Here is a 25,277-nt window from a genome sequence, read left to right on the forward strand (position 1 = left end):
CACCATGCTCGCCTTATTATCATGCGATGTCAATGTTGCATTTTAGGAGAGTAGGTGGCAGTGGCTGCCACCAAAACCGGCTGGTGTTGTTGCAGCGCTGATGCTGGCCTGCTAACAGCAGAGCTGTTTGCGTGTTTCCGGACTTAGAGAGTGTGATTCGCACGACCAACTACCTGCTAGACTGGGTCTGTCTATTGTGTTCTCCTACAACTGCATAGTTCTCTTCCACTATAAACTTCATGCCGTCATCACAAATGTGGTCAATTGAATCTCATTAAATCGTTGTAAGATGTAAATAATTTATTTTTAAAAAAACCTACTGCTTGTAGCATTTGGGTTTCTATTTGTAGGCACAAATTTTGTTGTCTCCAACAAGAAATTCTATCCTTGCAACACAAAAAAAGATGCCAATTATATTCTGTGTAAGTTTGGCAAAAGACACAATTCTCTTGACAATCAATTAATTTGCTTGTTAGACGTTGCCTATTAAGTAAGCAATCCCTTCCAAGCCTCGACATGAAATGTTTCACCTTTGGAGGGATAGGCAATGCCCATAATTTGTTCCAATCGCCATCAACCTTCCAAGCACTTCGATCCATCATATCGGATGATTGGTTGTGAACCCATATTATAGATCAAAGTTATGATAAATTGAAGTGCAAGGTTGACGGTGATTCGTTGCAAATTATTTTCATCTCAAAATATGAAAGATCAGGAGACGAGCTCGTCATTAAGTTCATCTCAAAATATTGATTAAGTCACACAAGGTGCCAAACAACAGGATTTCATATGCAACTAATGAACTTTAAAAATGCAATTATTTTTAATTTCTATTCATTTGGAACAAAAATGGTCGAGGTGCTTGAGACCACAGACGGGTCTTGCAGGGATGTGGACTTTAGAGGTGAGGCAAAAGACGTGAGAGAAAGGCACCCTTGGTGTCAGCATAAGAACTTCTTTAGTGCATGACGCCATGACCTATATAAATAGGTATGTAAGATGTAAGTGCTATATGAGTCTTGACATTGCCTTGATTAAATATCACAAGGCGTAACAAGTAAATTAACATATTTTCTTCATTAAAATCTCTATCCCCTAGTAGTGAACCAAACAAAAAGAGTAGAAATTTCTCCATATTTCAACCAAACACAGTATATCTCAGTGAATCTCTCCCCTCCACTCATATATAATATTTGCTCATAATTCATGAATCATAAGTATATACAGCTAATACAGTCATACAGAGAGTAGAAATTTCTTCAAAGTTCAAACACTATTTGAAACTCAAGTGCCGTGATCACGAGTGCGCCCAAAAAATAAGTTTTACATTTGTATCATGTCGTGAAATGTTGGCTTCTATAACGCCTCAAAGCAATATGGCTGGCAAACACAGTCCATGGCATGGATTAGTTTCCTGCGAGGTCCCACCGCACTGGCACCCATATCCTTGAGTTTTTTCATGGTTAGATTCACAAGCTGATACTTACTTATAATTTTTCCTTGAAACATTCTCACAAACTGCTCCAGTCCAAGTGATGCCAGCCACTTGTTCAACCCACCAGCTCTTTCAAGCTTTCTCTGGAGATTTGATGCTCTCAGACCTTGATTCAAAGTTGCCAAGTTGGAGAACCTTTTTGGAGCAAGTAATGTTCTTGGCTGCTTTATAAAATTTGATGTATTCGATACTCCAACTAATCTTTGGGACTTCAAACTACTACTCAGTTGATGCGGATTTTCTGATTCTATTCTTTGATCTACCTGTGGTAGATTGACTGAAGGTGATTCCAGTAATAAGGGAGGAGGAGCTCTTCTCACAGTACGAATCTCCTTTTGGACAGCCAATGAAATGGTCTTCTCTTGTTCACTACAAGAAGGATTTTCATTAGGTGTCTCCTCGGGAAGTTCCTCATGGTTACTTGACGTTACAGGAGGCATAGGATGCTTGTGATTCGGCTCTTCATTTTCTGTTGAGGATCTTTCAGGTGCAGGAACCAGAATGATGACTCTCTGCTTTTTAACTATAATCCAATCACTATCCTCATGCTGATTATCACAAGCTGGAGAATCGACAAGGCAACCTTTACCAGGAGATTTTCCTGTGCTCTTCTTATTTGTTTTCACCATTAGCTGAAAACCTGATTGTCCATACAGAGTGAGAGCATTAAGCCACTAACAAAACTCGATGTTTCATTGGATAATAAAAGCCATGAAATCAATCAAATTCATCTAAGAATACAAACAACAATGTCCCAACGAATTGTAATCCAGTTGTAGCTTAAAACTTAATTTATCAGAACATTATGTTTCTAAGTTGATTAAATAAACTTTATATCTATGAATATTTTGTTGCTGGCTAGATTATCATTCTTTTCATGTAATTTTTCTTTAGACTGAAAAAATCTTTCTAATACATATCTTAAGATTTGTTGCATGTCATTTTACACCTGCACCTTCCGGGCAAAAACCACAAATTTCATCCATGAATTTACAACCTACAATACCGAATTCACTTGATTGCAGAACTTTCTGCAAAAATGTGGAATTTGAAAATCTCGCAACAATGCCTGATGACAAAAAAAAATGAATACCGATTTCAGCTATAAACTATGATATCTATCTATGCAATTAAAAGCAACAATCAATCTAATCCTTATTTTTCTAGTTTTCTCATATTGTGAATCGCAATCGTGTTCTGGAATGGCTATCGCGGATGCCGCTAATAGCGATGAAATCGCATCGGAAAAATTTAAAAGGAAGAAAGAATTACCACGACGAGTTTGTACTGATTGTGGCGGAAGATGACCGATTCCGGTTGCGTTTACCGGGAAGTTAGTTGAATTCAGTACGACACTCCGATCTAACTGCTTTCTGATTTTCTGGTAAAAAAAGATAAAAAGCAGCAGCAATGAATATATGGGCCATTTTTTTGGGCTTGGGCTTCGGATTAGAAATCCATCTGTTTCTTTTGGGCTGTTTGTTATAAATTAATTATAAACAAATTGAGAATTGATTTAGTCGATAAGAAGTTGATTCATATTTCACAAAAGTATGAGTTCAACTTCAATTGAATTTCTTTGGTGTGTGATCTATAATAGGTGCTAATTAGGAGATTGGTGTGAGATATGTAATTCACTGTTATTAGGACCTTTAAACCCCCCCAATAGGCACCAAATATATCCTCACAACTTAGATTCTTTGGACTTTGTTATGAGATTAATAGTTGTGTTGCTAACGGGACATCTTTTTTTACCGGCACGAGCTACTCCTAAATGGACAATTCGAAGAATCGAATCCAAATTCTTTTACATGTGGAAAAGTTGTCAACTCCACCATGTTGGTTAATCTATGATTTCATTTTGAAAAAAAAAAAAATCACATCTTATCGCATAAGAATAAATGCCAATATCAAATTCAAAGATTTACCTAATTATCTTTTATTTAAGATTTGTCAAACGATGTTAAAATGGACTTTCATTTTGTATAAAATAAAATAAAATTCCATGGTGATGATGTATCATGTAAGTAAAACATGATTAAAATTTGTTGTACTAAAAAATTGAACTAGTCTCCTCCTAATTAATTCATTTATTTTTTTTATTGAATTATTAAAATAAAATTTTTCTTAAAAATTTGTTTTATTCATTGTCAAGTTAATTATAATTTACCTTCCACATTTTAACACAGCTCTGATGAGTGATGACAGTGTACAATACAACCAAACAATTTTGACAATTTTACCTTTTAAATTAAGATTCTTATATCGAAATATTCTCCTCCACTGTACTGTACTGTACATATTTTAGCTCAAAAATGCGACTACATGCAGAGTACCACCGAGAGCTTTTGCTTTAAAGCGTTGAAATAAAGTTTGAAAAGGGAAAGGTAATTAAAGTAATGGTGGTGACAGAGTGAAGCAAAACAAAGATAACCGCTTCAACAATTCGCACATGGCAAACATGCAATTCATATCGATCGATATAAAACAAAACTGAAATTCCGAAAAACGCGGTAACGTTTCTTACTTCAACTTATAACTCTCTTATACTTATCGTTTCACCTCTCGACAACCTTGACGGTAACGAAACCATACCTCGTACCACCGCCTTCATTTTCTTTTTCTCAGGTCACTTTTTCATCCTAATCGTACTTTTTTTTTTTTTGTTGAGAATTATTATTTCTGATTTCTCACGCTAGCTGATCTCATAGGTATAGCGTGAAATTAATATTTTACCGATTTTCTCAAATTTGTTGATTAATTAACTATTATTATTATGCAGAGGTTGATATTTAATTAGGATTTGGAAGTATTGTAAGGGAGAAATGAAATTCGGGGACACATTCAAAGAGTACTTGAAGAAAGAGAAGGAGTTGTTGTTGGATGAGAATTGTGCTCATATTGAATATAACAGGTTGAAAAAGGTGTTGAAGAGTTGTCAGAATTGTAAACATAACAACTCTTCTTCTGATGATGATAACGACCAGTTATGTCAATGTCAATCTTGCTCATGTATGTGTCCTGTTTTTCTTTTTGTTTTGTTGTTTTTGTTTTTTACTATACATTTGGAAATGAACAGGTTAGAATCAAAAGTATTGTTTTTTTGTAGTAATTAAATAAACAATTTGTTGTTGTCCGACATGTTGTGCGAGAGTCTTTTAGGTGTCGGACACCGGACACCGTTCCAAGGAGTGTTGGTGTAAAGAAAAAATAAATAAATTCGGACATATGTCTGAACTATCCGACTCGTGTTGTACGAGTGTCATACAAGTGTCAGACACCCTGACAGTGCGACACACCTGATCATATCATATAGGTGTTTGTGCTTCATATATATATAATTGAATAATTCATTGACCATCACTGGACTTAATTAACTAAGAATTTAAACATTATTAATCACAGTTTTAGGTGTCCCAATTACATGTAAGTGTAGGTTCTTATGTAATTTTCGCGGGACCAATCAGGGAATTGATTCATTCCTTGTCTGGGTGTGGAATAATTAATTAATACTAGTATCTCAGATTACTAGAGATTACTTAGTCAAGAGTAAGTAAATATATTAGTGCAAGAAAAGTAGTGGTTAATATTATATAAATGTAATGAGAATAAGACTTGGCCAACCAAACAAACAAATATAGTTTAAAATATACCCTCCTCTTCCCTTCCCTCCATCTCCTCCCAACCAAAACATACATGCTGCAATCTGGGATTTTCATCAATGGAAGTTTCTTATGTAGACGGTTCTCTTGTTCCCTCTAATCTTCCGTGTGAAATAACTATGATTTGTGATGGCATCTCAACTAGAAAACATTATGGTTCTTCACTAATTAATAATTTCTTATAAGCTTGTAAATGTTTATGGAAAAGATAAATAAGAGAACTTAAAAAAGGATTTAAATGCAAAATTTAACATTAACTTAGATGAAAAGCTATTGTTTGAAAACACATGGTTTGTAGCAGTTAAGTGTGCTTTGGCGAAAGTTGTACTAGGATGGGTGACCTCCTATGAAGTCCTTGTGTTTCACCTCTTTGTATAAAAACTTATAAAAATAAAAACAAACTCATGGTTTGTAAAAAAAAATTTCCCATGTAATTGTTTATCCAAACTGAGTCAGTGCTTATTACCTGAGCTGAGGTTAGTGTTTATTCACAAACATGTGATTGGTCCGAGTGGTAATGTATTCATTCACCTCAAGTAAGTGGTTAGAGGTTTGATCATTGAATCGTGTATGGAAAATTGGTTAAACCAGAGAAACCACCTAGTATGTCCAATGTCATGTTATCCTTTGGAGATTATTCACCGCTAAATGTTTGGGATACATCGCGCCTATAACATGGTTATAAAAAAATACTCGGTGTTTATTTAGTTAATATGGTTGTACCGCAAGAATTCTTCAAATACCGAAGTTAGTAGCCTGTAATTTATTTACTTCTTGCTTTGCTGTCTTCGATAATTTTCTATTGAACAAAGCTTATGTTACCTGCCCTTAGTTTTAAACTGTGTTTAAGAAAAATACTCAAGTATTATTACGTGTCTGTTATTTCACCAAAATATTTTTACTTTATTCGGTTTAGTAATGTATTTTTGTTTTCCACTTGCAGTATGTGACCAGAAGTTCTTCTCCGAGTTGACGAAGGAAGCATCAGATATAGCAGGATACTTTAGTTCAAGAGTTCAGCATCTCCTTCACCTTCATATCGCAAAAGGACTGCACAGATATGTATTGCGTTTACGCCAGTGTTTTAAAAATGACAGGGAAACCCTTGTCCAAGAAGGGAGGATTCTAATTAAGTACATTACCATGAACGCAATTGCTGTGAGGAAAATACTTAAGAAATATGATAAAGTACGTATCCGAAGAGTGTTTTTTTGGTTCACTCCGTCATTTACCACTAAATTATCTCCTTTTTTGATAATTTGATCAATTGTTCAATAATGAATACAACTATACAAGAGACTCTATATGAGCTCATATACTTATAGAAATGAAGAAGAAAACAAGGATAACTAATCTAACTAGAAACAGAATAGCAAACTCGCAACAAACTATATATATAATGTCCTTTCTATTTTACTCCAGGTGCACAGCTCTATGAATGGGGAGAATTTCAAATCTAAGATGCAGGCTGAGCATATTGAACTTTTACACTCACCTTGGCTGATTGAATTGGGTGCTTTTTATCTGAATTCGAGTGGACTAGATGGTTCTGAGCTGCTTGATGGAGTCCGTGGTCACTTTTCATGTGATTTTAATGTAACGAATGCTGTAATGACATTAATTCTTCCAGATTCTATTAAGCTTGAGTATGATCTAACTTGTGCAATTTGTCTGGTAAGATCCTATTTCCATGCCACACTATGAAAAAACATATATTATAGTTATATATTTGTATCTCTTATAAATGCTTGGCCTGTGATATGATAGGATTTTGTTTTCAATCCATATGCTTTGAGTTGTGGACACTTCTTCTGCAAGTCATGTGCTTGCTCTGCTGCATCTGTGATGACTTTCCAAGGCCTGAAAGCCGCAAGTCCAGAGTCAAAGTGTCCTATATGCAGAGAGGTATGCATTTTGTACTATTAGAGTTGCTTATATAATAATGACACAATTTACTTGTAAATCTTGACATGAAGGTGTTTGGTGAAGGCGGGTATTTTCTCCGTCTGTGTCACTCTAGATCACTATCAACCACTGGAGCTCTCCTATCGTGACTCCAATTGGATACCTCGCCGATTTTAAACTGGTTAATCCTTGCCGTATCAGTTTTAAGAAGTTTAACAATTTTTCAATACAATGGTGTGACCATTAAAATGCGTCCCACCTTAATCCACTCTCAACTCTCTCTCCTTCACCCTCTCTTAAGCCTGCTATTTTAATTTTAAGCAACCCTTGCTTGTATAAGGAACAACCCTTACACGTGCCAGCCGCATGTACCAACTTCAACGAACTAGCAAATTCTATTCATTGGCTTCTTAAATCCTTAATGTGGCTATTATGGAATTTGGCAAATGTCCTTAAGGCCAGACATGCATTTGATTTTTCCTTTATCATTAACACAAAGCATTATTTCATTTTGTTTCAAAAAAAAAAACATTATTTCATTTATTTTAGTTAGCCGTTGGAGCCTTAAATCATAATTTTAGTTTGCTTTTGTTTTTATTTTTAATCATCAAGACTTGCCATCATTTTTTTCATGCAGGTAGGAGTTTATTCCAAAGCGGTACGAATGTTAGAACTCAATCTGCTTATGAAAAGAAGGTATTGTTTGTGGTATATTATAATATTTCATAACATTCATGTATGAGCAATGTCATCATCATAGTAACTTTCAATATTTCCCAGTTGCAAAGACTATTGGAAAGAGAGGCTGGCTAGGGAAAAAGTCGATGAGTTGAAGCAATCAAGAGAATTCTGGAATTTGCAGTCCACATATACAATTGGATTGCTGTAGGTTTTGTTGCTATGATTTGGCAAGTAGAAAATGATGTTTGATCAAAGAGAGAAATGGCAAATAAAAGCGGGAACTTAGGGAAGTTAGTTGCATCTTCAACAGTCACGGCAGAGTTTGATTGTCCGATAGACAGTAATTTTTTTTTTTCCACATGGATGTTATCGATTAATTGTTATTCTTTTCATATTTAAACGTCTAAACTTTTATTTTAACAATTCTCGGAAATAGAGAGACTAGCGATTTGTTTGGATTAGTTTACCCTTTATTCAAAATAACATGTTTACAGTTTTATAGATATACCCGGAGCTTAACATACATGTATATTCAAGCTTAACTAATGGTCTTGATTATGTATCGAACATTAAGGTTAGCCTTTGAAGCAGATGGTGTGAGTGCCAGAAACATCAGACACTACCGCATGCCCCTTTCCCCAAGTCATTGTTGTTTGTTCTAGCATCTGTCATAGGCATCTGACGTCCCTCTCGGATGTGTTGAACGACGGATATTGGTCCCATACGAAGGCAATCCGATGTTCTACTATCAAGAAATACGAAGAGTGAAAAAGGATTGTTCTGTGTGTGATGTCTCTGCCAACTACTAATAAAGTTACCAACTATCAGGGGCTTGCATGCCTAGAAATGTTCGTTTAATTAGTTTCGTAGTTTTTTTTTTCTTTTTTCTTTGGGTTTTGCCCTCGTTATGTAAAAAAAAAAGTTACCAATAAAGTTGTGTGTATCGGGTCAACTGTATGTCACATATTATTCCAACAACCCTACTTCGACTATGGAAATTAGGCATTTGTGATGTAGAAGTAATTTGAGAACATTTTTGAATTGTAAAAAGATTTCTACTATAGTAGGAAATTAAAATTTCAATATATCCAAATACTATTTTCTTAGTTTATTCCAACCCTTAGTGAATAATGGATGACAATAGTCTCATAAATAGAAGTTGATGACATTTTCCATGCTCATTTATTAACTTCAAGTATCAAGTATTTTCAAATTGATGCTTATGAAGTTTCGTAAAGAAAATTGGATTGATTTCACTATATATTTATTCAAAAAAAAAAAAAAGTAACAAAAAAAAAAGTTAATTACAGTACTTCATCCGTTATATGTAGTGTAGTGAAAAATAAATGGATATTGTTAATCATATAAATAAATATCTATCTTTTTTTTGTCGGGTAACCTAGTAACTTGAAATTCCACCTTTAAAGATGCATAAATGAAGTGTCTGGAGTTCGAACCTCGACTTCTACATATAAAATGCTGATGTCCCTACCGACAGGGAAAATAAATATCTATCTATTTATTAATTAATCTAATAATGTGATAATCTAATGTTATGCTATAAAGCCATATTTGGAAAAGAAGTAGCCCGTCCCTTGAGAAAAATTATACTTGTTCGGTTATTTTGCTACTTTCATCTCCGTCTCTTTGTTGCATAGATTATTATTCAATTCCCAGCAAAGCAAAGCAATGTCAAATTTCTTCAGCTCCTCCTCCTGGTTATGGCTTTCTCGTTTCCGTTCTTCCAAATACTTGTTACACCGCACTCTCCATACCATCACCGCCACACCTCGCAATACCGCACCGACTTCAAATCTCTTCAACTCACACAGATCAACCAATCCTTGGACCACATGGTCAATTCCTTTGGCTCTCGCTCTTTCTGCTGGATCACTTTCTCTTCAACCTCATTATGATAATTCATTCTCTGACTCCTTTGATTCCGATAACAGGTGAATGTCATGCCTTTCTCAACTAAGTCCCTGTAAGTTAGTTTATACACAAATCTAATCAGAGAGCTTATCAATAAATGTATAAGCTAATTTCAACTTATTAAATAAGTTGTTTTTAGAAATGTCATCATAAACAACTTATTTGCAGCTTATATCAGAATCAGAAGCACTTATCATGATAAGCTTTTATGTATAGCTATTTCTTTAGAAAAATATTAAATAAAGTTAAATTATTTTCATAAGCTATAATCTATATTCATAAGTTATTTTAGAGAGTTTATGAGAATACAGTAAAGTAATTGTTTGTTTGATAATGACATGCAATTTCGTGTAATGAATGTTAGTGGGGTACGGATTGGGGGCAAAGGTAGCACACAGTATGTTGTTAAGGGATCACAGAAAGAGTTCCCACAAGAGCTTCTCCAGGAGTTGAAAATCATCTGTGAGGTACCAAATCCCAGCTTATCTGAATATATCATAAATTTGAACCAAAGAAAGAACATTTTAGATATGGTTGGGCTGGTTCTAATTTGTATACCAATTTCATTTGAAAATTACTTTTTCGTTCTGGCTATTTCTTGCCGAGAAGATTTGTTGTTATCTCATTTGTTAACTTTGGCTTCAAGCTAGTGATTATCAGCCCAAATTTTTATAATATTCCATATCTACAGGATAACATATCACTTGATTATGACGAAAGATATATGCATGGAAAACCACAATACAGTTTTCATCAGGCTGTCAATATCCCAGATGTAATTGTTTATCCAAGGTGAAACAAGCTTTCATCCTTTGGCTGAAGTTTTTGGTTCATCATTTATCTGCTCATAGTTCCAAAATGCTGCAGTGACTTACTGTAACCCTTTTAGATTTCAACTTCATTACATGTTGGCACTTGCATTTAGTGTAATCCTTTTCCAAATAATATTAGTTTTGAAAGGCTTGAATATATATATATGTTGTTCTCAATTCATTACGCGTGGGCACTTGCATTTAGTGTAATCCTTTTCCAAATAATACTAGTTTTGAAAGGCTTAAATAAATATGTTATTCTAGTCTTACTTTGGAAACTAAGTAATACCATTTATTTTTATGTTGTAATCTGAAAAGTTTAACTTTGGAAACTAAAAATGCTGTTCACCATAGCAGTTGTAATATTACAAACAACTCCACAAATGAAAAGAGAGAACAACATATTTAAGCCTTTGGAAATTACAAACAACTCCACAGGAGAGTAAGAGTGTTAAAATGTTTCCGATATATTATTGCGGTAAAGTTAAAGCACCCACCTATATTTTTTCTTGAATTTTACTTCTAATATGATTTGCAGATCTGAGGAGGAGGTCTCCAAGATTGTCAAATCATGCAACAATCATAAGGTTTGAGTTCTTCAACTCATCTAACATTAGTGAATGATGAACATGTTTAAGCTGATTGTTTAACTTCTTACTATCTTATTGCAAAGCCACATGAATCAGAGAAATACACACCCTCCATATATCACTTGTAATCCTGCACTTTTAAGAAATTATTTGCATCTATTTTCTTCCCTTTTAAACTTTGTTTCTGCTGCTCACTTCATACCTGAATTGTTCTGCTTTTGTAACTGTTTCTGGGATAGTTCCCCACAAATATTAAAAGTATAGTTCCTTGTTTTTGGCCATCACCTATCCATCAGGAGTCCCTTTTTGATTTAGCTTTAGTTGACATTTGAGTATTAACTTTTGTAACACTCCTTCCACATTTTCTTTTGGTTTGCTTCTATTAAATCATCTGCAATTATCTTATACCCGGCCGGATCTTATGTTCTTGTCCATGTCAATAATGCTAAATATGATCCCAAAGTGAAAGATAATATAAGCCTATTTCAAATTTCTTTCAAGTCTTTCTCGTTTCTTCTAGTTCTATCTACTTCTTCTTTTATTGTTAATTCACACATTATTCAAAATTGCTTAGATTATACAAATCTAAAATCCATGATTTGTCCCTTCCCTAGCAATTTTGTTTTTTAATCAAACAGTTGTGCGGAAACAATCGGTGTCCCTTTGTGCAGAGGTTAATTTTGTGACTTTTACAACTAAATTTTTGCTTGAAATGCTATTCTTGTGCTTTGTAATAGTTTAGGTGATATGGTTTTTACACATGTGAATGCTATTCTTGGCTTACTTTTTATATTTTGGTAACAGATTCCTATTGTACCTTATGGAGGAGCTACATCAATCGAGGGTCACACTTTATCCCCCCATGGAGGGGTTTGTATTGACATGTCATCAATGAAAGTATGTACAGGATCTATTAGAATAATCTGGTTGGCAGTGCATGTACAATTATTTAAACAGTATATTTGCTTAGATTTATTTAAACGTGAAGACTACAGCATACTTGTGCCTGTGCATATAGCCATGGATTTGACATAAAAGATGAATTTTACTTTCGCTGTTAATACTTACACTTCCTACTGGTTTGATCTAGAGAGTAAAAGCATTGCATGTTAATGACATGGATGTGGTTGTTGAGCCTGGAATTGGGTGGATGGAGCTTAATGAGTATTTGGAACCTTATGGCCTATTTTTTCCACTTGATCCAGGTTAGTTGGATATGTCCTGGGAATATTTCTGATTGTTGATAAACAAAAGAGACGCGGAAGTCTGGAAGAAAGCATTAATTTTTAAATCCACTTCCCCTGAACATTAAAGCATCTACTTGTTACAAGCAGGTCCTGGTGCAAGTATTGGAGGGATGTGTGCTACACGCTGCTCTGGTTCGTTAGCTGTGAGGTGGTTACTTTTCTGTTATATAATTTTTTTTTTAGTCTATTACTCGCAATCATCATCACCTGTTGGGTTAAATGTTTAACCTCTGTGGGAGTCAAATTATCGGTGCTTACAAGGTCAGGTATTTGGTTGCTTCTGGCTTATTAGTTTAGTTAATATTACCAAACTTGAATTTGAAGTAAATTTGTCTCTTAAAATATCAGAATCTTATAAAATAAATCCAGTTAAAAAAATTATAGAAATATCGTTCCTACTAGGCCTGATGGTTCCCCCTAACTGATTTATAGGTATGGAACTATGCGTGATAACGTCATCAGTCTCAAGGTTTGTTTATCCCAAATTTTGGTAATACATTGGTGTGATGATGTATTTATAGTGCTGACAGCTGAATATGTTATATTTTTAGGTAGTTCTTGCCAATGGAGATATTGTGAAGACTGCATCGCGGGCTAGGAAGAGTGCTGCAGGGTATGTTATGTTCCTTTCTGTTGGATATTCCGCATGGCAGATTTTATATTGGGCCTAACTCATCCCTACAAAACCGGCTTGTAAGATGAGGGTTGCCCAAGCTATATAAACGTTACACAGGCCATATCTCTTAGCAATGTGGGACTAAATCCACCCCTTCACACCCAACACAATGAAGGTGTTTGAGGCTGCAATGAAGGCAACCCAAATGCCGCAATTAGGCAGATGGGGGCGGACCGCAATGAAGGCTGAATATCCAACACACCCCCTCACGCTCAGGCCCAATGGGCCTGAAGCGTGGACGATGCGGGAAGCCCAACAATAGATCTAGGATAGGCTCTGATACCATGTCAGATTTTATATTGGGCCTAACTCATCCCTACAAAACCGGCTTGTAAGGTGAGGATTGCCTCTAGTATATAAACACTTAGTCAGGCCATCTCGCAACCGATGTGGGACTTCTTAACACACCCCCTCGCGTCCAGCGCTATTGGGCTTGGTACGCGGATATAAATGGTAGGTGGCCCGATATCGGGTGGCCCAACGGATCTTGGAGAGGCTCTGATACCATCTTAGAAATGGGTATTGGGCCTAACTCATCCTTACAAAACCGGCTTGGAAGGTGAGGATTGCCTCTAGTATATAAACACTACACAGGCCATATCTCTTAGCAATGTGGGACTAAATCCACCCTTTCACACCCAACACAAAGAAGGTGTTGGAGGCTGCAATGAAGGCAACCCAAATGCCGCAATTAGGCAGATGGGGGCGGACCGCAATGAAGGCGGAATATCCAACACTTTCCTTTTATCTATTAATCAACTTCACTTCTAATTTTTTCACTTTCCACGAATGGATGCTACACAGCTTCGTTAAGTTTATATTGCAAAACACTTCATAGAATCCCCAGTGGAACAGATCTGCAATGACATGATGTAATTATTTTTCTTTAAATTTGATGTTATAGGTATGACCTGACCCGCTTGATGATTGGGAGTGAAGGAACTCTTGGTGTCATAACAGAAGTAACACTGCGGCTTCAGAAAATTCCCCAGTTTTCAGTGGTACATTGATTGTTTCTTTTTATATTTTGAATGTATCCTTTTCTCCAAGTCTGACATATATCAATGCATGCTGTATCATCAAAATTCTGAACTTGGATTGCAAGCAAAGTCACCTGTTTGCAGTTTCTGTCCTTTCAAAATGCATGTGATGTGATTAGTGCAGCTTGCAATATTCAGATGTTACTTTTTGTTTTTATGCTCTGGGGAATATCTTAAAATTGCTCTTTTCATTTATATTGTTCCTTTCTACTGCTTAGTGTTGCAATTCTTCCTCCTCTTTTCACTTTATCTCCATATCACTTGGGTATTCTGAGCTAGAAAAAATACATTGTACTCACCCTTCCATAATATCTGAAGGTCAATGTGCATTAAACTATGTACTTAGAAGTTTAATTTATTGATACTGTTATTCTGCTAAATTAAATATTCAAGGGACAGTCACTTTTGAGCGAATATGTATGTTTTAATTTCTTGTTTCGACGTTTAATTACAAAATTGCTCATTATTTTCAATTTGTACAGGATACATTGAAAACAAATGTTTTTCTCTCTCTCTCTCTCTAGTTTGTGTTTCCTGTACAAATTTCTTTGAACGGCCTTAGTTTTTATTTCTAAATATGGGGTTATTTTCGATATCAATTTTATTTTATGGAGATCCTACCTGGCAGTCAATCCATTCATTTATATACAGAATTCGTTTTCCCAATGAATATCATCCGGTACTTTTCTGTTGTTTTTCATAAACTATTGGAATTGTCAAGTGGAGAATTATAATTATGAAGTCTGTTTGTTTCAACATTCATGTCATATCATCATAGAAAAAAGCTTCTGAACTACAGTTCTTTAACTTTGGTCTGTTGGTGAGCTTTTATTTAGGTGGCGCATGTCCGTAGATAACTTATTGCTTCTTATAGCCAGAATGCATTTTGAGCTATTGCAATATGTGCATAATGTGAGTTATTTGAATTCATACAGATTACCTAACTAATCAAAGCACAGGTTGCAATGTGCAATTTCCCTTCTGTGAAGGATGCAGCAGATGTTGCCATTGCCACTATGATGTCTGGAATACAGGTAGGATTTTGACTTCAAAATTTCAAATTATAACATTCTTGATCCAATCACAATTTCTGTTTGTGGTAATTAGGTGTCAAGGGTAGAACTTTTGGATGAAGTTCAAGTCAAAGCTATTAATATTGCTAATGGGAAGAATTTTCCTGAATCTCCAACTTTGATGTTTGAATTTATAGGGACAGGTGAACATGGGATAAATACAGTGTTCCTGTCAATAATAAATAAGGCAGTGCCCTTTTTAATGAATCCACCACATGTTGTAATGCCTAGCTTACTCATAATCTGATATGTATATTCTTCAGAGGCATATGCACGTGAACAAACCCAGATTGTACGAAAAATTGTTTCCGAGCACAATGGCTCGGATTTTGTATTTGCAGAAGAACCTGAAGCCAAAAAAGAACTTTGGAAGGTAGTGATTCTTTATTATGGAAGCATTATGTCCCCCCTCCCTCCCCAAGCTTTTGCATGTTGGTTGTTTACGATTTTCTTTGTCAGAGAGAAATCCATGCACAATTAACATGATTAAGATTTTAAAGACAGTCTCTCAAAGTTATTGTGTTGCCACCCCATATCCTACTTTCGATTCTTATTCAATTAGATTTGCTTCATCTTGTTCATATGCAGGTAAGGAAGGAAGCACTCTGGGCTTGCTTTGCTATGGAACCTAATAAGGAGGCAATGACTTCGGTGAGATGTATATTTTAATTTCTGTGATTTACATGTTTAGTTGATAGGAACCGATTAAAGAATTTCATCTAATCCTCGACGAAAATGTTTTTTTATCTGATTCAAAAATCAATATGGATTTAAGATCATATATGCTTATTGTAGATTGGAAAATGGAATAAGAATAATGATTTGTTTTCTTTCTTTGGACATGTTTGTCAATTGTCACACATCATCTCTTCTTGCATTAGTAGTGCTGCCTTCCCTCTGTAAACATCTGCCTGCCCCAAAACCAAAATAAAGAATACATATGTACAAGACATGAAATAGAAGCATTTGAAGCAACAAATTTTGGTTTTATTTGCATTAGTTTCCCTGAGGATTTTTTGTGTGGTATTTTTACTTCTGCAGGATGTATGTGTTCCTTTATCTCGTCTAGCCGATTTAATTTCAAAGTCTAAAAAGGAGCTGGATGCATCACCACTGGTTTGGTATGTCTGATAAGGGTTATTCAAATATGGACATTCAAATTGGATTCAGTTGTGTTATTTATTTTATGTTTTTTATTATGATGGATGATCAAACAGACTGATGCCAATGCATGTCAATGTTATTGTTTCTTGACAGCACAGTGATTGCCCATGCTGGCGATGGTAATTTCCACACAGTAATTCTATTTGATCCCACGAAAGAAGAAGAACGGCAGGAAGCAGAGAGACTCAACAATTTTATGGTTCATGCTGCCTTGTTGTTGGAAGGTATTGATAATAAATTGTTGTTGATCCATGTTGCCTGTTAGTGCAATATTTTAGGTGCCTCTAGCATCCATTGTTTTTCTTCTTGAAACCCTCATAATGACATTGATAAAGCAGTTATCGTTTTGAAATTTGATTTGTTTTGCTTCTAAACAGGAACTTGTACTGGTGAACATGGTGTTGGCACTGGAAAAATGAAGGTACCGAACTAGTATCTATGTTTCTTAAAAGCTCTACACATGATGTCAGTTACTCATGAAACTTTCCAACTTCAAATATTTCAACAAATCTTATAAACTATGGACATAGAATGGAAAGTTTCAAATTGATCCTCCGTTTCCAATTGTTTATTATGAATCACATAGTTTTCATGCTGAGATTAAAGAGACAGTTATGTTTTGATGCTCCATGGTTGTTTTTGGTGGTTTTATGGGTTATGCCTTACTTTAGAATTATGAGTTTATCTTTTAAAATAATTAAATTCTAACTTCTGGGTTTCTTTTCCAGTACCTTGAAAAAGAACTAGGAGTTGAAGCATTGAGGACAATGAAAAAAATAAAATCAGTCCTAGATCCTAACAATATCATGAATCCAGGAAAGCTCATCCCTCCCCATGTTTGTTTGTAAAAGTGCTCCTCACTCCAATAGCCAAGTCTGCAATACAATCTCCTCAAATTTACAGATTAAAGCCTTGCAGTTTCTAGCATCAGGCCATGTCTTTGGTTTTTGAATTAGTTTTTTTCACTAAATAAGGACAAAGTGTATCCTTCGTTCATTGAAATGCTTTAGGCCATTTCACAGTTTTTTGCCTCTCCTGTGTCCAAGAAAATCTATATGAGAAGATGTAATGCTTAGTCTTGTAACAGTATTTTTCATGTTGTTATGCCCTTTTTCATTTACCTATTCAATATTACTCTACCTAGGTTAAGTCAGTAATTGTAGACATTTTCGATATGTAGTCTTGTACTATTTTAAGTTGTCATATACTTTGAATAGGATTGGGAGACAAAATAAAAGAGTAAGGTTCTGTACACAAGTATTGGGTTTACAATTATATACTTCCGCGTGTTAACTACTGTAGTGAGAAATTCTCTTTAGGCCCCTCAATATGCTCACAGACTCTCAAATTTTCAAAGCATGTTGAGGGGCCTAAAGAGATTTTTTTCTTAACTAGTTTTTTAAGTTTGATTTCGTTTAATCCTTTTAATTATTTATAAAACTCATAAGATCAAGATCGAGTTAATATTTGGCAAGTGGTATTTGAGAAGTGCAAAAATGTCTGCTAGCTCTTAACAGAAGACAAATGCATTTTATTTAATTTTAAGTCACATTCATTGAATTTACACAAATGGACAGATTTGGATATGTTTCACATTTCATTCAACCTACACAAATGATGTGCTAAGTAAACCATTAGAACCGCAAATTGGTTGATACTGATCTTATGAATGATGCTTCTGTTATCAGCATGTTTCTCTCATTTGCAAATTGCAATGCAGGTGTTGATCAAGATTAAGATGGACTTTTTGAGGATATATCATTGCATCAGTGACAGAAATAACAAGTTCAAATTCATAGTCATCTTAAGGATATGTTTGATGGGTGATATTTATCATACACCACACAAAATTATGCATTTCAAACCTATCATTTTTTTGGGTAGAATTTAAAATTAATCTTTAACACCAAATAAAATAAAAATTAATCTCTGTCGAAAAATTTGTAACACACGTAATCAATGAAGATTCTCCCTCAGATGACCTGATGACAATTCTTTAAAAATAAAAATTTGATCAAAATAGATTGATTTTGCAATCAAAAGTTAAAATTAAAATCATTATCTCACTCTGGTTAGTCATTAAGTTTTGACAAACCAACATAGAGCCCAATTGAAATTATAAACATTATCCCATTCTAGTTGATGTCGCAGTCACATACTTTTTATATAAAGATATATATGATTCTTTAACATCAAACTTTTTAATAGTGAGTTTTTTTTTTTGACAAATATTGAGATATATGGTGTTATTTGTTTTTTGTGTAAACGAGGATATGATATGTTATAAAAAAATATCAAAAAGATAAACACAGAAAATTTACGTACAGTATTTGTATTTTTTTTGTTTACGATGTCAATGAGAATCGAACCTAGGACCTCATACATATTACTCAAATCTTTCATCAATATATCAAATCTAATATCTTGCGTTTGATTCGTAAAACAATAAGGACTGGACGGAACAGTACAGGACAGAACAACATAATACAGGACAGGACAAACATGTACCGAAAAGATATAGGACGACATTATTTTTATATTCGAAAATAAAATGGGTATTTTCGTATTTTTTATAGTTGTACTGTGGACAAAAAGTTGTCTCGTGGTTTAGTGAGGGACAAAAAATCTTGTTTTTGTCCTGTCTCTTGCTACCTAATTTGTTCAGTCCCATAACCAATTTCAAATCAAACAGAGTACAACAAAAGTTGTCCTGTCCAATCCCCTGTTTTTTGGCAAATCAAACGCAAAATATAAGGGTCCGTTTGATCTGCAAAATATAAATACTGGACAGAACAGTACAAGACAAGACAAACGTTTAAGGCATTGAACAAACTTTGTGTTGTACGATGTTTGGTGGATAAAAATGTTATTTTGGTATTTTAGACAACTTGTGCCGAGAACAAAAAGTTGTCTCGTAGTTCTGTGGGGGACAAGAATTTCAAATTTTGTCCTGTCCCTTGGCCCCCAGTTTGTCCAGTACCAGGAACAGTTTTAAAATCAAACACAGTACAGCAGAAGTTGTCTTGTCCAGTCCTTTATTTTTTAGCAGATCAAACGCACACCGTTTATTGTTTTGAAAAAAGTTTGGTTAACTAATATGACGATCATAAGTAGAAATTCAGATACACTAACTATATAAAATTCTAAACATTTTATCATATATCATGAGATCATAAGTAGAAATTTAGGGGTGGCGGATTTACGGGGTCTTTTCTTATTGTTTGACTATCTGTAATGACGTTCCAACTATTTGAGTGTTTAGATTTTTTTTTTTTTTTTTGACTAAATTTGAGTGTTTAGATAGATTAAAATATTTTCACACTTATTAAGAAAAGTAAAATATGATAATTTCAAGATGATTTTTTGTGTTTTTGTTGAAATAAGTTTCATGAGGAGATGTAAAAAAAGTTTCTATTGATTATTGATATGGGGAAAAGAATAGAGAGATTAAATTAAGTAAAAGTCTATCTCGAAAATGATAAAAGTTAATTTTTTTTTGCTTATAATTTGGGAGATGAAAAAGTGATTTTTTTTGCTTATAATATGGGACGGAGAGAGTACATCGTTTATTTATAATTTTTTAATATTATTATTTAATACTAGTAGTTATCAATTCCTCCACCATAATGCTTCGAATTTTTCTACTAAATGATTCTAATCAATAACAATAATTATATATTATTACATTTCAATTATATTCATTCATTTTGTTAAAAAAATTACTATGTAGAACCTACAAAAGGTGGAATAAGAAAGATGATCTTTTAATAGGGACTATAACTTTTAACACCATGTGTGAAAAATATTTATATGGACACGGTTCAAATAATTATTTTCTAGGCACATTCACAATAAGTAAAAGAACTAAAGAGAAAAAAAAATTACTAGAAAAAAAAAAGAGACAAAATAAAATAAAATTAATATTAACGAATATGACAATAAAAAAAATTTATTTGTGCGCGTGTTTAAATTTTATGTTTATGTCCATGTAAAACTTTCTACGCTATGTGCTTATTTAGTTTGAAAAAATTCTCTTTAAACTTCTTAATATGTTCTAAAACTCCTCATATTTTTAAAATATGTTGAACATATTAAGAGTTAAGAGGTCTAAAAGGAATTTTTCATTAGTTGGTAGTACTAAACATAGGAAAAATTAGGTAAATTCTAATATGGACCACTTCATCAAGTGGTTCATGGTGGACCAGTTACGAATAACATTATAACGAATACGAATTTTACAAAATCCACCGTTGGATTGAAAGTTTAGATCATATTGATTATCCATAGAAAAATTTAGAAAAATTGAAAATCATTTGATATGTTATTGAGACACAATTAACGGTTTATTAAATAACGTAAATCTTGATGGGTCTCAATAACATATCAAATGATTTTCAAAAAGATTTATAAAATTTAAGGATGATCTATACGATATAAACTTTCAATCCAACAATAAATTTTATAAAATTCATATTCGGTAGATCACTTGTCCACGGTGGACCACCGTAGCATTAACCGGAAAAACTATTGTGGATCATGGTCCTAATTTATGTTTCTGAAAAAGAAAAGAAAAAAATGTACCTGTTCCATTCGAAAACCAACACGTGCTCCTTTTACTTTTCAAAGTTTGGTCCATACGTAACAGAAGAACAAGTACTATAAATGTATATTCTTAGGATGACAAGACAAAATAAGGATTGATAAAAAAAAAAAGACAAAATAATTAAGGATGAACCCTACTTATTTTCAAGTTGAGGAGGGTGCATTGCATTGCATGCAATTAAACTATTCATATTGTGGCTTTGAAAATAACCTACTGACCAATAGAATGGGTGACCCGTGATATGGGGATGACTCTATGGATTCTGTTTGTCACGTTCTAGTAGGTCTAGATACTATAAAAGATATTGATAAGGATGTAAGTAATAAATTGTTTTAAGCACCAATTGATAGATTAATTTAATTAGCCAAGAAATAACAATATACTACAATAAATAGAGCAAATTACAACGGTTGAATTTGCAAATTGCGGAAGTTAAAATTGCTATTAAAAATCTTTTGTTGTCGCAATTTTTAAAAAATATTTCGCGGCGATTATAATTAAGCGTTGGAATATGCGCCATAAAAGCATTTAGCGGCGGTTTATATTTAGCGGCGGTTTGGAACTGCCACAGTTAGCATTACAATCGCCACAATTATTAAATTAATTGTGGCGGTTCAAATAACCGCTGTAATTGGTTTTTATAGTGATGATTTCATGTCAACCGCCGTAATAAGATTGTCGTCATTAGACACTTTTTTTCGTAGAGATTTACTTATATAATGTAAATAGTGAATAGTGAAATAGGAGACTTAAGGTCTGTTTGACAAGCCAAAAAAGCTAGCTTATATCTTATGGCTTATAAGCTAAAAGACCTATTTGGTAACAGACTTTTCAGAAAAAGCTTATAGCTTATTTTACTGATTTATAGCTTATTTTTCAAAAGTTATTTCAAGTAGCTTCTGAACTTATAGCTTCTAGCTTATCATTTTTTTCTTCCAATTTTACCCTTATAATTTTATCTTAAATCCAATTTTATCCTTTCTAATTTATTATAGTATTACTATAATATAAAATAAAATAAATACATTAGTCATGTTCCGATTGCTTTCTAATTATTATATTTTACCTTTACAGTTTGTCTCTATTTCAATTTATATACTTATACTATTCATGGTTCAATCAAGCCAACCAACTTTTAATCTACTTAATGTAAAGCAATTGTCAATATTGCATTTCAAAGATAACATTTACCAGTAAACATAAAAATATACATTTATATACAATATTAGTTTATATATAATGAAACTAAATATCCTACCTACAAATAATGAAAATAATTATAAAAATAAATAAATGAAGATAAATGTTGATTTGATATGAAATAAAATTGAAATACTATATAAATGGATATAAATGTTTAAAAGTTAATTATAAATAAATAATCAAAATAAATAAATAAATAATTATAAATAATTAAAGTATCTCAAATATTAAATTAATATCAATTTTATTATGAGGTAAGAATGTTCTTTTATGTCATTTTACATTATCAGTTAGTTGAACTGCTAATTTATCAAACACTTCGATTAGTTTATTAACTATTAGTCATCAATCATCAAATATAAGCTAAAAGCTATCTGTCATCAATTTTTGCCAGAGCCTTAGACTACATACAATGGTTTCAACACAAAAAAATATTCAACACCCACTTTTTCACTCCACATCATTTTCTCTTTCTTCCACCTAATCATTCAACACACATTCAACTTTTACCCTCTCCAATGGTTTTTATATTCAACATCATACCCCACCACTTTCTCTACCCCACCACTTTCTATTTCATATTCTTATTTAAATTTTAATTTTTGTTTTTATGATTAAATAACATTATAATTATCGATTAAAATTAAATTAAAATAATACACTTAACAAAATTTATTTAAATATTTTTTTTTATTTTCTTAATTTAAAATGCAATACATCACACAAATAACGTAATTAGTACGATACAAATTAACTTAAAATGCAATACAACACACAAATTACGTAATTAATACGATGCAAACTAACTTAAAATACGAAACAACACACAAATACGAAACAAATCATCTTTAATCCTGAAACATTCCAAATTTTGTCCATATGTGCTTCACTAGATCTGCTTGCAATTCGTGATGAGCTTTTTGATCACGGAACTCAGATCTTGCACGCACTAAAAAAAGATTAAAACTTCAAAAGAAAGACTAATTAGAAAGATAATAATAGATTAAGATAGTGAAAAATTTGATTTTTTTTTCTGTGTCCAAATGAAATGAACCAAGTCTCTATTTGTAGAAAAAAAAAATCATGAATTTTGGTATAAAAATTAAAAAATAAAAAATTAATTTTCAATGAAATAATTGAGTTCAAAGATTTGATAAGATAAAAATCGGAGCAACCAATCACGATCTGCCACTTGTCCCACTCACTCTTCTCTCTCCGCGTGATTCAACAACCGCTCTCACCTGTCGGCGCGTGTGCTGCACGCGCTACGCTGGACCAAAAGAAAGCTCACACATGTCCCTCCCGCGTCAGTATCTTTCAGAATTCAACATGTTGAATTTATTCAACATCTCTCCCTTCCACATCATCTTCGACACTCCCATTGCACCATAAATTTTATTCAACACTAATTTCAACTCTCATTGTAAGTGGTCTTAAAAGACTATAACATTAACGGACAACTAATCAACCAAAGACAAAAACGGACAACTAATCAACCAAAGACTAAAAGCTCTATCACAAAAGTCTTTCCATTCACACACTCAATGTTTGTCAGCGACTAAACCACGCCCTATTATAAGTTGCATGACTTTAAATTTTCATATAATGTGAAATTAATTTTCTTAAAGTCGAGTATTCTCTATACACAATGATAGACTAATTTTTTTGAGCTGATTAATTAGGACACAATATATTGACGCAGAACTCTCATTTTAAAAATTTAACAATGATGCGTTTTTGAAGTTTGATTCAAACTCAGACCTTTGGAGATTAGGTTTAAAAAGAAATAATAAACTAAGAAAAAAAATTAAACTTGGTGTCCAACCTTAGGACCGACTAATCCAAGAGGACCAATCTCACGCCCACTTGTGGCGGCCCCATTTAAAGCCAGAGTTTTTTTTTGTTGTGTGTGGACTTAGCCCACTGAAATTGGCACCAGTGGGAATCGAACCTGAGACCTTGAAAGGAACATACTCCAAGGGATCAAGCCAACACCACTCGACCAACCCCAAGTAGGTTGAAAAAATTTATTTTTAAATCAAATTTGACATTTTAGTTGCCCAATTTTGAGTTGGGGATAGGTTTAAAAATGGTGTAATATGTTCAATTTATAAAAATTCTATGTAAAATATCTTTAAATTAGGAGAAGGAAATTATCAATGTTACCAAAAAAGAAGAAAAGCCATTAGACCCAACTTTTTTATCACTTCTATTGATATTAAGTAGAAGCTAGGCCAAACACTAAATAGTGTTGTTCTAAAGGTATATTATTAATTTATATGTTATTTAATTACTTTAACCAAAAAAAGTTATATATATATATATATATATATATATATATATATATATATATATATATGAAGAATTTAATATGACAAGATATAAAGTTTTGATAAAACCATATCTTATCTTTACCTGTTAAACCATTAACGAGATCGATTCTTAAAAAAATTCAAACAAAAATGATGTATACTTTTTAGACGTGACAGTATTTAATTTGCTTAAGACCAGCAGTGACCTTAAGATATACTAGTATAATTGCTTAGTTACTTAATCCATTATTAAAATGAACTGATCAACTATATAATATCCCGGATAAGCATCGTCATGGCTGCTTAATTATCACACCACTAACACCATAAAATTGAAACATATATATATGTATATACCTACATGGATCCAACTCTAAATTCCAAAGTACCAATCACCATCCCTTTTAGTGTGATATTATATATATGATATTTTCTAGTTATAATTATCTATTAATTGGTCGGATCTCCACAATCCTCTGATCAATATCACTTAGTTTATTTAATTTTACTTAAGTTATAAAAGTGATTTTTTTCACAAGGATTGATTTAAAAGCTCAATGAGTGGTGTCTCTCCCTAACAAATTTATAGGCTTACACCTTCGCTTTTATGATAACAAAACTTACTGATCTGAAGTTTAGAAGAAAATCAAAGTTGTAAATCATACTAACAATTAGTACTTTTCTAGTTACAAAAGCAAAATATGTATGAAATTGCTTATAACATTAATTTTTTATAAAGTTTCTCAGGGAAAAGTCGTACATACTACTTAATTTTTTCTTTTATAAGGAAAAAAGATTTTATTAATAGGAGTATAAGATGTATTCCAACCTATGCACAATGAGAGAGGTTTGAATCTAGCATAGCAAGATAAAATGAACTAT

At 33.1% G+C, this 25,277-nt stretch overlaps 3 protein-coding genes across 8 annotated transcripts; 2 read left to right on the forward strand and 1 right to left on the reverse strand.

The window, feature by feature from the left end:
- Positions 1 to 1,136: 1,136 nt before the first annotated feature.
- LOC123890279 lies at positions 1,137 to 2,890 on the reverse strand. 3 transcript variants are annotated; one of them, XM_045939851.1, is made up of 3 exons: positions 2,768 to 2,890; positions 2,502 to 2,564; positions 1,137 to 2,135 (listed from the first exon to the last, which is right to left on the reverse strand). In XM_045939851.1, the coding sequence occupies exon 3, from the start codon at positions 2,122 to 2,124 to the stop codon at positions 1,357 to 1,359; it is 768 nt and encodes a 255-aa protein (XP_045795807.1). In that variant the 5' UTR covers positions 2,125 to 2,135; positions 2,502 to 2,564; positions 2,768 to 2,890; the 3' UTR covers positions 1,137 to 1,356. The 3 variants fall into 3 exon arrangements, with proteins under 3 accessions (XP_045795807.1, XP_045795806.1, XP_045795805.1); XM_045939850.1 differs by having other exon boundaries at positions 2,493 to 2,564; XM_045939849.1 differs by lacking the exon at positions 2,502 to 2,564.
- Positions 2,891 to 3,777: 887 nt separating this feature from the next.
- Positions 3,778 to 8,166, forward strand: LOC123890280 (probable E3 ubiquitin-protein ligase BAH1-like). 3 transcript variants are annotated; one of them, XM_045939854.1, is made up of 8 exons: positions 3,807 to 4,123; positions 4,278 to 4,507; positions 6,101 to 6,345; positions 6,580 to 6,831; positions 6,925 to 7,062; positions 7,700 to 7,758; positions 7,843 to 7,985; positions 8,071 to 8,166. In XM_045939854.1, exons 2-7 carry the CDS (start codon positions 4,321 to 4,323, stop codon positions 7,949 to 7,951), a joined length of 990 nt encoding a protein of 329 aa, XP_045795810.1. In that variant the 5' UTR covers positions 3,807 to 4,123; positions 4,278 to 4,320; the 3' UTR covers positions 7,952 to 7,985; positions 8,071 to 8,166. The 3 variants fall into 3 exon arrangements, with proteins under 3 accessions (XP_045795809.1, XP_045795810.1, XP_045795808.1); XM_045939853.1 differs by having other exon boundaries at positions 3,778 to 4,123; positions 7,843 to 8,166; XM_045939852.1 differs by having other exon boundaries at positions 3,807 to 4,008; positions 7,843 to 8,166.
- A 1,132-nt stretch (positions 8,167 to 9,298) lies between these two features.
- On the forward strand, positions 9,299 to 17,534 carry LOC123890282 (D-lactate dehydrogenase [cytochrome], mitochondrial). 2 transcript variants are annotated; one of them, XM_045939855.1, is made up of 18 exons: positions 9,299 to 9,695; positions 10,040 to 10,142; positions 10,367 to 10,467; positions 11,026 to 11,074; positions 11,882 to 11,974; positions 12,168 to 12,282; positions 12,412 to 12,472; positions 12,757 to 12,793; positions 12,876 to 12,937; positions 13,905 to 14,001; positions 15,000 to 15,074; positions 15,148 to 15,256; positions 15,377 to 15,486; positions 15,702 to 15,764; positions 16,155 to 16,234; positions 16,371 to 16,501; positions 16,655 to 16,698; positions 17,006 to 17,534. In XM_045939855.1, exons 1-18 carry the CDS (start codon positions 9,433 to 9,435, stop codon positions 17,123 to 17,125), a joined length of 1,713 nt encoding a protein of 570 aa, XP_045795811.1. In that variant the 5' UTR covers positions 9,299 to 9,432; the 3' UTR covers positions 17,126 to 17,534. The 2 variants fall into 2 exon arrangements, 1 of the variants encoding a protein (XP_045795811.1); XR_006802806.1 differs by lacking the exon at positions 17,006 to 17,534 and having other exon boundaries at positions 9,319 to 9,695; positions 16,376 to 16,501.
- Positions 17,535 to 25,277: the final 7,743 nt, after the last annotated feature.

This window comes from Trifolium pratense, linkage group LG6 (assembly GCF_020283565.1).
Source record: "Trifolium pratense cultivar HEN17-A07 linkage group LG6, ARS_RC_1.1, whole genome shotgun sequence".
NCBI classification, from domain to species: Eukaryota; Viridiplantae; Streptophyta; class Magnoliopsida; order Fabales; family Fabaceae; genus Trifolium; species Trifolium pratense.

Excerpts from the sequence above, each read along its gene's own strand:
- LOC123890279 (XM_045939849.1), bottom strand. The coding sequence starts at position 2,124 with ATGGTGAAAACAAATAAGAAGAGCACAGGAAAATCTCCTGGTAAAGGT.
- LOC123890280 (XM_045939853.1), top strand. The coding sequence starts at position 4,321 with ATGAAATTCGGGGACACATTCAAAGAGTACTTGAAGAAAGAGAAGGAG. Across the intron at positions 6,832-6,924 it reads TAACTTGTGCAATTTGTCTG|GATTTTGTTTTCAATCCATA; the intron begins GTAAGATCCTAT and ends GTGATATGATAG. Across the intron at positions 7,759-7,842 it reads AATCTGCTTATGAAAAGAAG|TTGCAAAGACTATTGGAAAG; the intron begins GTATTGTTTGTG and ends AATATTTCCCAG.
- LOC123890282 (XM_045939855.1), top strand. The coding sequence starts at position 9,433 with ATGTCAAATTTCTTCAGCTCCTCCTCCTGGTTATGGCTTTCTCGTTTC. Across the intron at positions 12,283-12,411 it reads ATTTTTTCCACTTGATCCAG|GTCCTGGTGCAAGTATTGGA; the intron begins GTTAGTTGGATA and ends TGTTACAAGCAG. Across the intron at positions 15,765-16,154 it reads ATAAGGAGGCAATGACTTCG|GATGTATGTGTTCCTTTATC; the intron begins GTGAGATGTATA and ends TTACTTCTGCAG.